Genomic DNA, 14,722 nt, shown 5'->3' with positions numbered 1-14,722 from the left:
AATAATGGTCAGAATTTTCCCTCACATTAGCATGCACAGTTCTTAGTGATGTGAGAATGAGTTTCCACAGGCACCTGTGAGCAGAACTTAGTTTTCACTTTTTTTATTTTTTCATTGAAAGATGAAAATATCTCTGGCTGAACATTTCATTCACTCTCTTAATACGTTGGACAACATTCCTCACAGGACTAGTGCAGCCACCTCACAACTGATTACAATTGGACTCTACAAATTTAGACTCTCTACAGGATGTTTTTGTGTTATAGAAAGTTTTCTTTGAAGAGCGAGAACTTTACCTTTTTGGAGACGTTAGGAGTTGTGGGCCCACAACAGTCAACAGCTTTCAAAATGAAGCCACAGAAGGGTATCTTAATGGCAGAACATAGACATCAGTAATCACTTATGTCTGTTGGTATTGTAAGTCTTTAAATAAAAAGTAGCCTTAGAAATATACCAGGAGTTTGCAAATTTTTATTCCTCAAGAGATTTATTTTCCTCTGCTACACGTTCTTTACTGAGTATCTTGGTCTGATCAGTAATCCCCTGAGCTACAGCTTTCGGTGGGAAATAGCATCAAAACCACATGGGGTCATTGGGCTTTTAATTCTTATGAAAAGTAGTTGGTGTTTGATGCCTAAACTGTTTTTCTGCCCTCAAAAATATCCCTGAACATTTTTGTCTGTGCGGAGATATAGACATCATGGGCCTGATTCATTAGTGCAGTGAATTAGTGTGTAATGAAATCTTTGGGCTCCCATTCATATAAACAAATAGCACAGTGAAGTGGAAATCTTCCTTTTGTCTTTGTGGTAGATTTCAGAGGAGTCAGAATCAAAAGTGATTTATTTTTATTTGTGGTCTAGATGCTGATGCATTGATCGCAGGAGCACCAGGAGCGCCGATGGATGTTAAATGCCATGATGCTAACAGAGACTATGTTATCGTTACCTGGAAACCACCAAACACAACCAGTGAGAGCCCAGTCATTGGATATTTTGTTGACAAGTATGTAAACATTAGGATTTATTTAATTTTGTTTATTGCCAAAGCCGTGTATATACTGAAGATAAAAAAAAATTACCATTACATCCTTCAATATGTGGGTTATTTAGATATGTTTTTACAGACCCTAGGCACAGCAATTCAGTTGCCTACTGTGTTAAATTGCTAAATTGTTCCCTGGCAAACTTCTAGCCCAGATGATCTAGTACCTTCCCAGGCAATTCTGGGCATAGTCTAGGAGTTAGCAAGGGCCAGGGGCAATTCCCAGTAATCGCTTGCAGGCAGCTGCACTTTATCAGACACTAAAAATGTTCAATAGTATGGATGCGGCCCTCCAAATAAGAGAATGAGCCCTGGCAATATTTAATTTATAGAAGCCAGAATCCATGGGCATCTTGAATTAGATTTAGTCTCTAATCGGTATACTGCAAAAGCTGAAATCTAGGAATTATTACATTATCTTTTTATTTCTACCTTAACTGTGGTACACCAGGAGCTCAAGGCGTGGGCTCCCAGGAGCTGGTAGCTTAAATCAGAATGGCAGTTATCTCTCCTTCCATCTGCTTTGCACTTTGCTGGGGTTTCAGCTCAGCGCAGGCAGCCTGCGATCAAGGGATCCAAGTGCTGTTTTGCATGTCTGTTCCACTGAAGTGCATGCTTTTCCCTCGTAGCCAGAGCAGAACATCTGATCCTTAGTGTCTGAAACTGTCAGTCAGAAAAAATGCTACTGAAATGATTTCATAATGTATATTACTCTACACCCAAAAGCAACATTTGCAACTCATTGCTATTTGCTACCCTGTAAGTTCAGAGACAACTGTCAGGGAATTGCTGGAAAACGTTGGCTTATGAATGGCAGTCAGTATGAGGAAATGAACCTAAGCCCTGGAGACTCTACCATTTATATCTAATTTGTGCAGTGCATAGATCATGAGAGTATTTCACCTATTCTGTGTATAATGCAGTCAGCTGTACCTTTTGACATTTTGCTTGAATTACTGCTGCACCAAGGAGCCCTTGATCATGACCCTATTTTTCCTGGTACTGTCAGGGCTAAAGGCAGTCTTCTCCACAGAAGTTTAGAGTAGTAGGACACAAAACAGATGTGTGGACACAAAGAAGCCACTATGAGGATATTACTCTATTTCTTGATGACTCCTACAATCTGTGGCCCAACCATCGTTGGAGGGAAAAGCACAAAGATGCTTGCCTAAAAATATGACAAGAAAGAGATGGAAAAGATCAGGTGAATGTTGCCATTTCAGCATGTTCTGTGGAGATGCATGTTAAAAATAAAAGTGAATAACTTGTTCCTTAGATAACAAGGAATTGAACCAAACGGAAAGGAAGCAGAGAGAGTTGAAAAGGCCAAAAACCATGCAAGAAAAATGACCTTTGCAATTGCAGTATGAATAAATACGAGCAAGGTGGGAATTTGTTGTCTGATCAGAGGAAATGGTCTATAAAGTGTGTGACTTTCATTAATGAGGTGTATGGTTTAGTTACTCGACTTAGTGAGGATAACTTCTGTGATTTGGACTTGGTGTATGTAGGATGGTGGATATTTATCGTGGAATGATACTGATAAATGCTGTCTTCTGCTACTCCAAGATGTGAAGTAGGTTTGGAAAACTGGGTCCAGTGCAACGACGCTCCTGTAAAAATCTGCAAATATCCTGTGACTGGTCTTACTGAGGGACGGTCTTACATATTCCGTGTGAGAGCGGTGAACAATGCTGGCATTAGCAGGCCTTCTCGAGTCTCTGAACCAGTTGCAGCTCTTGACCCTGTTGACCTGGAGAGAACACAAAGTAGGTTATGCAAGGCTAAAACAGATGTTGAATATTTGATGTTTTTTTTTTTTTTCCAAAATTCTATTGCTTAGTTAACCTAAAGAGTAGAGTTTATTTCTTCCTTTGATTGAATATCTCCTTAATTTCAAGGTGGGGGATGTAGTTGGAATGGCAAGGTCTATAGATACAATTTGGCAAGACCTGGGGACTCTATCTCAATTATGGCTGGTTTTGCTTAGCTTTAAATATAGACATTCATTATCACAAGGAGAAATGTTTTCAAAAGAGCTAATATACCCTGGAAGCTTGTATCATTTGCACTATGACATACACCCTCAGATCTCATAAACTTCTATATTTGCTGGTAGTAACTTTTGAAAAAGCTATTGAATATGTCTGTTTTAGTTAAAGAAAAAATAAAATTGTCATACGAATTCACTGGCCCACAGACTGTTGTATTTATCCACATCTTTTTTTCTCAGTGAAGTGCCAGTGCTGGCAAAAAGCCCCCATGCTGCAGGCTGGGTGGTCTCTGATATTGTGACTTTTCTAGCGGATGGAAAAAGTCAATCTAATGAACAAGCTTGTTCTGAAAGCTGGTCTTGTGCTCAAGGCCACCACGGGCTGCGAAGGAGCCTTGTGAGAGCTTCTCCATGAATAGAGTAAGCTGGCTTGCTCTGGGGACTAGTTTTATTGATTTAGCCTTGTCCTAAACCCCTGTGCAGATTCCGTATATCGTGTACTTGCACACCTTCTATGTGCTCTTTTTACTCAGAGGGGAATTAAACTCGTTATGAAGACTGCAGAGCACTGCCCCAGTGTTGCTTGTAAAATCTGAGTTGAATATGCAGTTGCCATTATCTTTATGATTAATTCCTACAACAAAAGTCTAATTCATGATGTAATTGTTTCCTAATCTGCCACAGAATTGAATCCATCTACTGTGACCATGATTCTTGCTTTTTTAGCACATCTTTAAACAGTACTGTCTTATCACGCTGTTTTCCTGTGAATGTGAATGAACCAGTGTATGACTTTGAGTTGACTACATCTTGAGAAAGATGTAATAATACAGTTATAGAAATAGTGGTGTATGGGCTTTTGAAGATGTGATGAAAAATAATTTGCAAAATTTGGAAATATATTAAACTGGTTCAAGAAACTAATTGAATGTTTTGATTAACAGCTATTCATGTGGATGAAGGGCGAAAGATCGCGATCAGTAAGGATGACCTTGAAGGTATGTAGCATTTCTATGATTTCAGTCCATCTGTTTGTATTCCAGGAATTTAGCATTATAATCAGACACAAAGCTTGAAAAGAAATCCACCTAGTGAGTGAACTCTTTAGAATGATAAACAAAGACAGATATGCTGGCTTGCAACACTGAGAGAACACAAGTGAAAGGTAAGGTCTACAAGGACAGAGAACATCACACTCTCAACAGCACTGCTTTCATTATGTACTGACAGCATCTCCTCACCTTTTTGCTTTGGCTGGTGCTAAGCTAAGTTTAAAAAGTTGAAAATTGCATTTGATTGCCCACATTTCTCTTCCTCCTATCCTTCTGGCAGCTAAATACAGCTTTTTTTTTTTTTTTTTTCAGATGGAATTTGGTGATCTGAACAAGTTATTTCCATTTTTATAAAACTTATCCAATCCATCCTAATTCTTTAATTAATATACCTATCTTAATAGAGAGGTTGTTCTTAAGGTTAAGGTTATACGCTAAATATTGTTTTTCCTCAGGAGAACTGAAGACATCACTGCCAACTTTTGAGACTAAGCCTGAATTTCTTCTGTCTTTGGTTGTTTCTGTATGTGGTGATTTTTTTTTAGGCTTAGATACTGATCTTCTTTTTCACTTAAACTGTCAAAAATGCTAATTATAATGGCTCAGTAGTAAAAAAAAAAGGTCTATCTACTCTATTCCACAACAGTTATAAAGCTGTAACTCCAATAATAACATAGTAAAAGAGAAAACATCTGAGAATAGATGTGGTTTGAAGGAGAATCAGACATTAAATTGTTTCCTCAGTGCATGAGCAGGACAGATGAAGTTTCTGTATTTTTACAATCATACCCTAAATGAATTGATACGGGTCTTATAGGATCAGAATCACATTATAAGATCAGAATACGTTTGTCTTACTTGTTTGGTTTCACAGAGCATAATCCTACTCTCAGGATTGCCTGAGAGTGATCAGAGGTGTTAAATGGCCACTCTGGCATAAGGATGAATAATGATACTTGGATTTCTGTTACATGAATGTGTGTATTTAATAAAGGATTATGAATATACGAATATCATTGTTTATATAGATCATTACTTTCATCTGCAAGATTGAAGACCATTTCTGTAAAAGTGATCTCATAGATCACAAATGGATTTTCTTTTAAGTGCTGGATGACCTTCCATTCTGAGAAAAGAGGCTGTACCATCATGTTAAATTATTACAAATTATGTCAGCTTTGAGGTTTTCAAGGATGTAAGAAAATATGTTGAGACTTAGTTATGTGAAACCAATTGGAAACTTTTGACTTTATGCTTTATGCTGTGAAGGATTATTGTAAATTTCTTGACTGTAAGTCAGCAATTTTGTCTTAAACTCATCTGATTCATGTGCCTTTCTTAAAGAAGAAGTGTATTTGTAGGAAATCAAATATAGAAACCATTGAGAGAATTTTTTTTTTTTTTTTTTTATTTTCTGGATGCCAGTTTGCTTTAAAAAAAAATGGTTTTGATTAGGAAATGTATACGATGAAATAACTTCAGTGTACGTTTTGAGCCCGGTTGGTTCTACAGATGTTTATAAGCTGTTGAAACATCACTTCCATGATTTAGAGATTAGTATGGAAATATTTTTCTCTTTCTTAATGACAAATCCTGAGCATTTAGAGGATATGTGCTCCTTGCTAGCCTGAGAAGTGGCAAAATGTATGTTAAAAGAACAAAACTTTTTGCTTTCTCTATTGCAAGACATAAAATAAAATATTTTAGATATCTGCTGAGTTGCTATTTCTGATCTATTACCAAGAGGAATCTTCTTCAGGGCTGTATAGCTATGCCTGAAGCGGTCCGTCATAAGTCCGAGCTTCTCCTATCTAGTGTTGTTTTACACCATTGTAATTCCTTGGAGAGTGAAACTGGCTCCTTCTCACACTGTAGTGGGTGAGCACGATCACAAAGGGCTGTGCTGAATTCCTCCAGCCTGGCCCAGGGTATGCAGGTCCTGCCTCATGCTCCTGGTAAACCTGCAGTATGAGTGAGGAGAGGGGTTTGATCCAGCCACTCCAACTGATGGAGTCACCAGAGGGCTGGTGACATATTTTTATCTCTGTAGATCAGCTACAGTTTTTAGAAGTGCTTTAGACTGTACAGCTGGTAATACCATCATGTTACAGGATACATTGCTAATAGGTTCTGCTTCTTTTTCCACTTTCTGATTTGTTTTAAGCTGTTTTTCTCCTTACTGTACTTCCCTTACAGATATCTTCTAGTCTAATTTCTCGTAATATCTCTGTAGACTTCTATCTTTGATCAAAAAATATCTCTTATTTGCATATAGTGAGTAGGTTTTTTCCAAGGCATTCTGCCCAGTGGATAGAAGTCATTCAAATGTGATCAAAGAAAACAAGCATGACAAATGCACAGGCTTTCAGGGGGTGTATTTAACTTTTACTGAAAAAGTAAATAACTAGCTTTTAATATCGATGCTTTGTTTCTCAACATTTAATTGAAGCGAGCAAGTGAACTGCACAGATGATATCATAGCCCCTAATAGCTGAGCATTGCACTGCAGGGTGGGAGTTCAGAAAGATGAGCTGTAGCATGAGTGCTGACCCAGGGTTTAATCTGCTGTTTAACACTCACTCATTTATTTCTTTTGTAGGTGATATTCAGATTCCAGGCCCTCCCACCAATGTACATGCTTCAGAAATCAGTAAAACATATGTTGTAATCAGCTGGGATCCACCTGTTCCCCGTGGCAGGGAGCCATTGACGTATTTCATTGAGAAGGTACTGTACTGTACAGTGGCATTTGGCTGTAAGGCATTTCATTGCTGTGTGCAATTACATTGAACTCATTTTTAGAACTGCAGAATGAACAATAAAACTAACACTTTCTGAGGTCTCACAGGATTTGGTAATGGAATGTTAGAGAAGCATCAACAAACAAATGTCTTATTACATGATTTAATGAGCATTGAAATTCAAGGTCTGAGGGAAAGGATGCCCCTGTGCTATTTGCTTACTGCTGTCTAAAATGAGAACAAACTACATATGTAAGGTAGAAGTTTAATGGAAAAGAAACATCTTAACATTCCGCAGTCCTGCAGACAAGACTGGAAGTTTGCAGTCTGACCAAACTAAAAGGAAGCTTCTAGTAGCCCTGTGATAGAGCAAGGAATAAACAATGACTCATATTTTGATCCTCACTTTTTACAGGCTTACGGCACCCTGTGCTATACTCTGACATTTCCAATTTATTCCCCGTAAGGTCAACAAGAGACGCAGATATCTGTCTCGGGTTCACTGCTCCCTGGTAGTCTTCATGGCTGCCTTCCTCTTCTCTTTGAGTTGACAGGGAACTTTGGTGATCACAGTAGGGAAGATTTGTTCTCCCATCTAGGCTACTAAAATGTGGATACATCTGTTTCTGAGCCAAGTGTCTAAATTAAGTATGTTGTATTAGAGCCAGAGGTCATAATTTTTCCTCCTTGCGACAAAGTTTCCCCATTACTTCAGTAGGTAAATTGGGCCTCATACCTGACCTCTAAAACTCTTACATGCCAAGCTATACTTAGTTTTTATGAATTATGCTTCTAGCATATGCCCCCTCTTAATGATCCACAAACACTAAAACTATCCGTAAAGCTGCCACATATTCAATTTGCATCTTGGATATTGTGACAGCCTATTCTCAGGCCTTATGATGCATTTTTTTTTCCTTTCACTTCTGTTCAGTGCATTCCTTCAAAGCTCATTTTCCAGCCAATCATTCTGTTTATATAATTGCAGCCCCCATCTTGTCTTTGCCCTCTCAGTCACATCAAAATCTCCGCTTCGAAAGCCCTTTACAGCCCATCTCTACATCCTTTATCATCCGTTACCTGCTGAATGTTGAAACAGTAGGTGTAAAGTGAAGTCTAAGTCTAGTCAAATTTTTCAGCAAGCATGTCCATAATTTCTCCCACTCTGCCTTTCACATTCAAGAAAAGTAGTGACAATTTCCATGGAAATAAGTACTTAGTTTTCTTTCTATGCAATATAATGTCATGTCTTCCTTTTAATGATTCCCGGTTGTCTACATCTGCTCTTATAGGTACATTTCAAGCACACTGACTTCAGGGTTTTGAACCAGTTATTCAAATATTTAGTTGTTTCCAGAATATGCAGAAGTATCCCACATAAAAAGCTCCAATATAGATTTCTATTGAGTGGACACCTACACTTAGTTAGTTGAATTTCATTCTAAGTATGAATTGGAAAATATATGTATCTGCATGTTTTGCAGAAATAGCTTTATATAGTTTCAGAAACAGTGTAGAGCAATGACAATGATGAACAAACAAGTCTTAATTAAATGCCAAACTTACTGAGAGAAAGTGAGAATGAGAACTAAAAGGCTATTATTAGAAAAGAAAAGTTCATTAAACTAATTAATACCTGAATCTAAAATCTTTTTGCATATAAATAACATATATATGAATAGCCCAGTCAGTTCATAAGTGAATGTTTGGGTTTTTGCCTTCCATCATCATCTGTTAGTCTAGAAAAGCACAATTTCTAATTAATTTATTTCAAATGAAGAAGTCTTAGTCCTGCAGAACAAAAAAGAATTTTTAAGGGCTTCAAGATACACAAAATGGAAGCGAATTCTCCATGCTGCATAGCAGTGTTCCCTTAAAACAGATAAATCAAATCAAACTACAAAATAAAATGTGATGTTGATTCTTTTCTCTGTGAAAATGAAATAGAACAATTAATGTTTTTCATGCCAGAAAGTAAAATACATGTCAAAATACTGTTTATTTAATATTTTCCATCTTTTTATTATGAAGAAAGTGAACGTTATATTTCTTTTTTTTTGAGAACTCTAGATGGGTTCAGTGTCTATGAAAAAAATTTTGATATATGGGCTTCAGCTGTTTACTTTTTTTATTATTTATCTACAGTTGGCCTCATTATATACAGGGTAGTTTCCAAGCACCCATGAAACACTGTTCCTCCTCTAAGAAATTCACCGTCTATTGGGTTTTGTTCACAGACTGTCTGTTCCAAAATTTTGTAAACATTTCATTTGTATGCACCTTTCCGTGCTTGAAGGAAATTTTGTATAAGCTATTTATGGGACACTTGGGTTTTACTAAAATTGCTGAAAGACTCTGTAGCTAATTTTTGTTTTGGGTCAACAGTTTATCTGGGCAACCTAACGGACAGCAGACTTCTCTTGGAGTGCTGGTTTGCTGGCTCTCTTCCATGTGCAGTTGCGATGATGAGTAGCTCAGCTGCTACACTGAGAATATTCAGAAGTAATTGCTTCATTCGACAAATGCTTTTAGGGACATGACCTTACCCAGCAGAATACATAAAGATACAGCAATGAGTAAAGTAACATCCCCCTCCCTACCTTTCTTCAGAATTTGGATTAGGACTTGCTTGCTTTATACTGACCCTTTAGGTGTTCAAGTGAGTTTTGCAGGACATGAGAGTAATTCTTTTGGGATTGATCACAGTTTGACAGTCATGGCTCTAACTGAAGGCTAGCTGTATGTACAAGTGTGCATATATTGAAGTCCAGACCGGCAGGGAGACAGTGAGGTATTCAGACTTTTTTGTAGAGTAATTGAATGCATGAGCTATGAGAATTTGCATATGTTAAAGTGAGGCAATTAAGAATGATCCTTCTCCTTTAGCTCTCAAATAAATTCATGACAGGATGCAATACAGCAATATGTTCATTTTTTGACAGTTCACAGAAGTGATTCACAGCTTTTTTTTTTTTTTTTCCCTCTCTAGTCCATGGTTGGCAGTGGAAGCTGGCAAAGAGTCAATGCACAGGTTGCAGTAAAATCTCCTCGCTATGCAGTGTTTGACCTTGCAGAAGGAAAATCATATGTTTTCCGAGTCTTGTCAGCAAACAAGCATGGCATCAGTGATCCATCTGAAATTACAGAACCTATTCAACCACAAGATACCATTGGTAAGGCATTAATTACAAGGCATTGATATTAAATACAATTGATATTTTACAAAACAGAAATAGACAACTTTCATTATAATTAGATTAGTATAATTACAATAATAGTAATCAAATTGATTTGTGTTCAGTACTGTGAAGGATTTCAAAAAGATCAAGATGCTAAATTTTAGAAACATTCTAAAATTTTCCTAATGATCACAAGTCTCCTTGTTGAGACCAATAATTGATAAAAAGTTATATTAATTTTAGTTATTCATTCTTCAGAGTGCTCTATTAATGTGACTTCTTAAAAAATAGGATAATACAGGGTAATCACTAACTTAGATGATTATATTGTCTGGCTCAGATAATTATATACTACCTAGTTCCATACAGTTTCAACTAGAGAAAGTAGCCTTTTGTTTCTTTCTTAGTATTCTAAGTTGCAGATTACTGCTGGTGCAGAATTCCTGTGGCATGCAGATGAGTAGATTTCAGGGATAGGGGAAGATATATCTACGTATTCAGTGATAACTTTCCAAATGAAAATGAAGTGTTTATCTTGGGGCCACATTCAAAAAAGAACAAGGGAAAATTTAGAGAGTGGTCATTCATCTTGTTGCTCAAATAGTTGGTTTGCTCTTGCAGTTTTGCAGAAGTCACATGTAACAGCCTCATGTATTGATGGCTGTTACCTTAAAAGCACATATATTACTAGTACGCTTGCTAGAAATAAAAGAAATATTTACTGTATCTCATATACCATAGTTCACTAACTGTTGATAGATACAGCCTTCTTAGTGTTTACTATAAATTAAAAAATATAATCCATCACCTTTAACTTGATCTGTAACTATAGATGATGAAATAAAAACATCTTTTCCTTTTATGTATTCTTGATTTGATGTCTCATTAATGCATATAAATTATTTAAACCATTCAACATTCCCCAAGGTAGGGAAGAAAAATACTGTATTTATTTCACTTAGTACAGAAAATAGGCTATCCCTTAGGGTTTAACGCAAGATGTTCTGAATAAATCATAGCTACAGCTGAAAGCAGAAAGCAGAAGATGCTATTTGAAAGAGAAACTGCAGGAGTATTTTCAGAGATAGAGTTTACCACCTGAGCTAAAATACATCAGACACACACGGCTTCTTTTAGCTGCCTGCACGTGGTGCCATTTGACATTCCTGAGGGTAGCTGAGAAAACTTCATGGGGCTGGCAAACATTACATAGGAATTATGGGTAGCTTTCTCTCTTGAGCAGAAACTAGAGGACAGATGGAGTATCGCCATCCAAAATGGCACTTAATATTATTGAACTGAATAGAGTGGTAAAAGAGTATTCAGTTTGAAATTAACATCTAAATGTAGGTATTTCTATGTAGGCATTTCCAGGTGCTCTAGATGTCTCTGCTCTCACTGAAGGATAAGTTGGCTGATGTTGCCATAAGTTGCCCTGTGGCACCCAGCTATGGAGTGTCTACGTGGGGATGAGATGAATAATTTTCGGGACTCTTATCAACCACTGATCAGAGGCTCGGTTTAATTGGCCAAACAGATATATAGTACCTTTTGAAATGCTTTCAGTTTGCCACTTCAGAGGGTTGTAGGTATTCAAGTATCTCCTGAGTCATATCTTCCAGCTCCACAAAGAAGTCTCAGCACTTGACTACAACGGCACCTTAGGAATGTATGCTTGTAGACACTGACACATAAGCTCCTAAAAGTACGTTCCTTTATCTCAAACTGAACATTTGATCTTACAGACTTACTGCATAAAGTACAACACTGTGTAAGTATTTTATTTTGAGATTGAAAGAATAAATGAAAATAAATACTGCCTTTGTTTTGTTTCATGCTGCTTGTAGTTCTCTGAAATAGATCAATCTGAGGAAATTAAAATGCCTTCAATAGGCAAGTGCTGATGCTTTTCTTAAACTATCATGAAAAACTGAGACACTGTCTCAGTTTCTTCCTTTCCTTGAAAGCTCAGATAGACATTTTATAGTGTGCAGATTGTGTGTTGACCCTTACTAAGATTTTTTTTTTCTATTTGGATCTTGATGTTTCTGGTTCGATTTATGCACATTCAGGGTGTTTAGATCAATATAAACCAACAGTGAAATTTCATTGCATGTAAAGTGAACTGTGTGCTACATTGAGAGAACTGTAGGCAACAGATTGGAGGATGCTTTATCCGCTTCTGCTTGGTGCTGTCAAGGTTGATCTTAGAATGCTGATTCCAGTTCTGGCTCCCTTAGTTTAGAGGGATGGAGGTAAAGAAACTAGAGAGGGGCAGGGTCCTAGAGGCTGTGACCTGTGAAGAGTCAACGATGGTGGTGCCGAGCTATTCTCAGCAATGCCAGATGACAAAGAAAGAGGCAACAGCCACAAATCGTACTCTAAAAGATTCAGGCTGGACATCACTCTCTTAGTGAAAAGAATGCAACAGTGCAATGCTGGAATGAGTTGTGTAAGAAAGCTATGAAATCTCCATTGTCAGAAGTTTTCAAGACTTGGACAAATCTGTGACTGACAAACCACCTTCGTGTTGGTGATAATCCCACTCTCAGTGACAGGTTGGACTAGATGATCCTCAGAGATCCTTTTCAATCACTGTTTCTATGCTTCTGTGAAATCCATCTAGCTTAAGTTTAGCTGAACACTTAGCATCCAAACATATGCTTAAAGTTGTCCTGAAAAGCTGGCCTTTTCTTAACTCTTATGATATTATACCTTAACAGTTTATGTACTTTTCTTACTGATGCAGCAGTGCTACAGGGGCTATACATAAGCCTGCTATTTCAGAGAGAACTTTTGAAAGAGAACATTTTCATATCTGTATGCCTTTATCCACACTGATATTTGAAAATATTTGTAACTCATTCAGAAAACCTATATAAAATCAGACAGGTAGGAAGCCACATAGCTTAGAGTAAATTTACTCTAAGTAAACAAATAGAAAAGGAAATATATTTATACAAACATATAAAGAAGTATCCAGACAAATGAAACAAATATATTAAAATATATATCATATAGCAATATTTATGTGGTAAAAGAAGTCATAGATGCAGTGATTAAATACGATAAAAGCATACAGTGTTGCATCTACCTCTATGTATTTTTATTTTTGTGTGTTTCATAATAGTACACTTTTTGTCTCTTTTTCTTAGTTGTGCCATCTACACCTGGTCAAGTAGTGGCCACAAGGAATACAAAAACATCAGTTGTAGTTCAATGGGATAAACCAAAACATGAAGAGGACTTGTATGGCTACTACATTGATTATTCTGTGGTGGGATCAAATCACTGGGAACCTAGTAACCATAAACCTATTAAATATAACAGGTATTGACAATACTTCTATTAAAGCCAATTTACTTGCTAAGCAATGGTGTTATCATGGAAGGTGAATGTTGAATGAATATGATGAAGAACAGTCTGCAGACTCTCAAAGCTAAGCTTTTCAGATTGCAGGGCAGACATTCTCTCCCGGCTCCTTGTTTGTTTTTTGGGGTTTTTTTTGGTGTTGTTTTTTTTTTTTCCTCCAAAGAGAAGCATCTTTTGTCTCTTCCATGATTTTGAGTTGTAAAAGCAAGTTCTAGAGACATGATTCTGTATGTGCTTCTGCTACTGACACTGCTGTGCAGGCTATCCAAGTGTTCCATCCCAGGAATATCAGGGCTCCTTGACCTGCTAAATCTATGGGTAAATGACAGTATGCTCTGTTTCTAGCTCCCTTGTCATGATGCCAGCTGTCTGTTTCTGATGCTTTCTTATACCTTCTCCTGAAAACATCACACTTCATTATGTGATTCCTCAAGTAATTTCCTTTGTGACAACCAGACTTACTTTTATTGGAATCACTTACCAAATGCAAAGTTTGGATGTGTAATTTATATTTTCTTATGGATATATAACAAGCACATCATTTTTTTCATGTATTTTGCCAGTTATTAATTAATTATGAGTGACTGTATTCTGCTGAATCCTTTGACCAAATAGTCAAGAAATTTGATCAAAGAAAAAGAGGCTAATTCTTAGTCAAAGGGATTGGGACAGCACAAAAATAAGAAAAATATTTTATTTGTTCATACGTGAACATATCCTACAATAGGATAGTTCTGACTATACTATCTGCTAGAATAATTACTTAGAATCTCAGATCAAAACTGAAAACTGTTTTTGATAGTGACCATGAAAACACAGTGAAAACTAGAGTCCCTTCCAAGAATAGATAAGAATTTAGCAAGCCAAAGTTCAGAGGGAATATATTGTAGTTTATCTGATTCTACCTGGTAAATCAGCACTAGCAATTGAATGAGTTGTGGTGTTGGGACTTACCTGTTTCGGGATTGCTCGCTGGGACAGGACAAGTGTTGGTCACTAGTTGGTGAGCAATTACACTGTGCATCACTTGTTTGTGTATATTATTTTTATATATATTTTCACATATTATTTTTATTATTTTATCATTATTATTTTTTAATTTTATATTGTTATTATGAAATTGTTATTATCTCAACCCACGAGTTTCTTTCCCTTTTCCCATTTAATTCTCTTCCCCATTTCCCAGAGGTTGGGGATGGTGAGCAAGCGGCTGTGTGACATTTAGTTGCCGGCTGGATTAAGCCACAACATGAGCCCTGTCACTTTTGTTCCAGTGTCCCATCCAATTATATTGTACTACAGCATGTTGTCATATTACGGTTTCCTCCTTGGAAATATTTT

The 14,722-nt window shown here is 36.9% G+C and overlaps 1 protein-coding gene across 1 annotated transcript in view; it reads left to right on the top strand.

Annotated features, from left to right (window-relative positions):
• The window catches only part of MYOM2 (myomesin 2), a 73,317-nt gene that overhangs the window by 20,836 nt on the left and 37,759 nt on the right, over nt 1-14,722 (top strand). The window contains exons 10-15 of the mRNA XM_086608339.1: nt 864-1,005; nt 2,614-2,813; nt 3,982-4,035; nt 6,689-6,816; nt 9,820-10,003; nt 13,165-13,339. Of these exons, the coding sequence (XP_086464465.1) occupies nt 864-1,005; nt 2,614-2,813; nt 3,982-4,035; nt 6,689-6,816; nt 9,820-10,003; nt 13,165-13,339 (883 nt within the window). The remainder of the gene's footprint in view (nt 1-863; nt 1,006-2,613; nt 2,814-3,981; nt 4,036-6,688; nt 6,817-9,819; nt 10,004-13,164; nt 13,340-14,722) is intronic.

The sequence above is a fragment of the Tauraco erythrolophus genome, chromosome 2 (genome assembly GCF_009769465.1).
Source record: "Tauraco erythrolophus isolate bTauEry1 chromosome 2, bTauEry1.pri, whole genome shotgun sequence".
Classification (NCBI taxonomy): Eukaryota; Metazoa; Chordata; class Aves; order Musophagiformes; family Musophagidae; genus Tauraco; species Tauraco erythrolophus.
The sequence above is the reverse complement of the archived record's forward strand: the minus strand, read 5'-3'. Positions and strand labels throughout refer to the sequence as shown.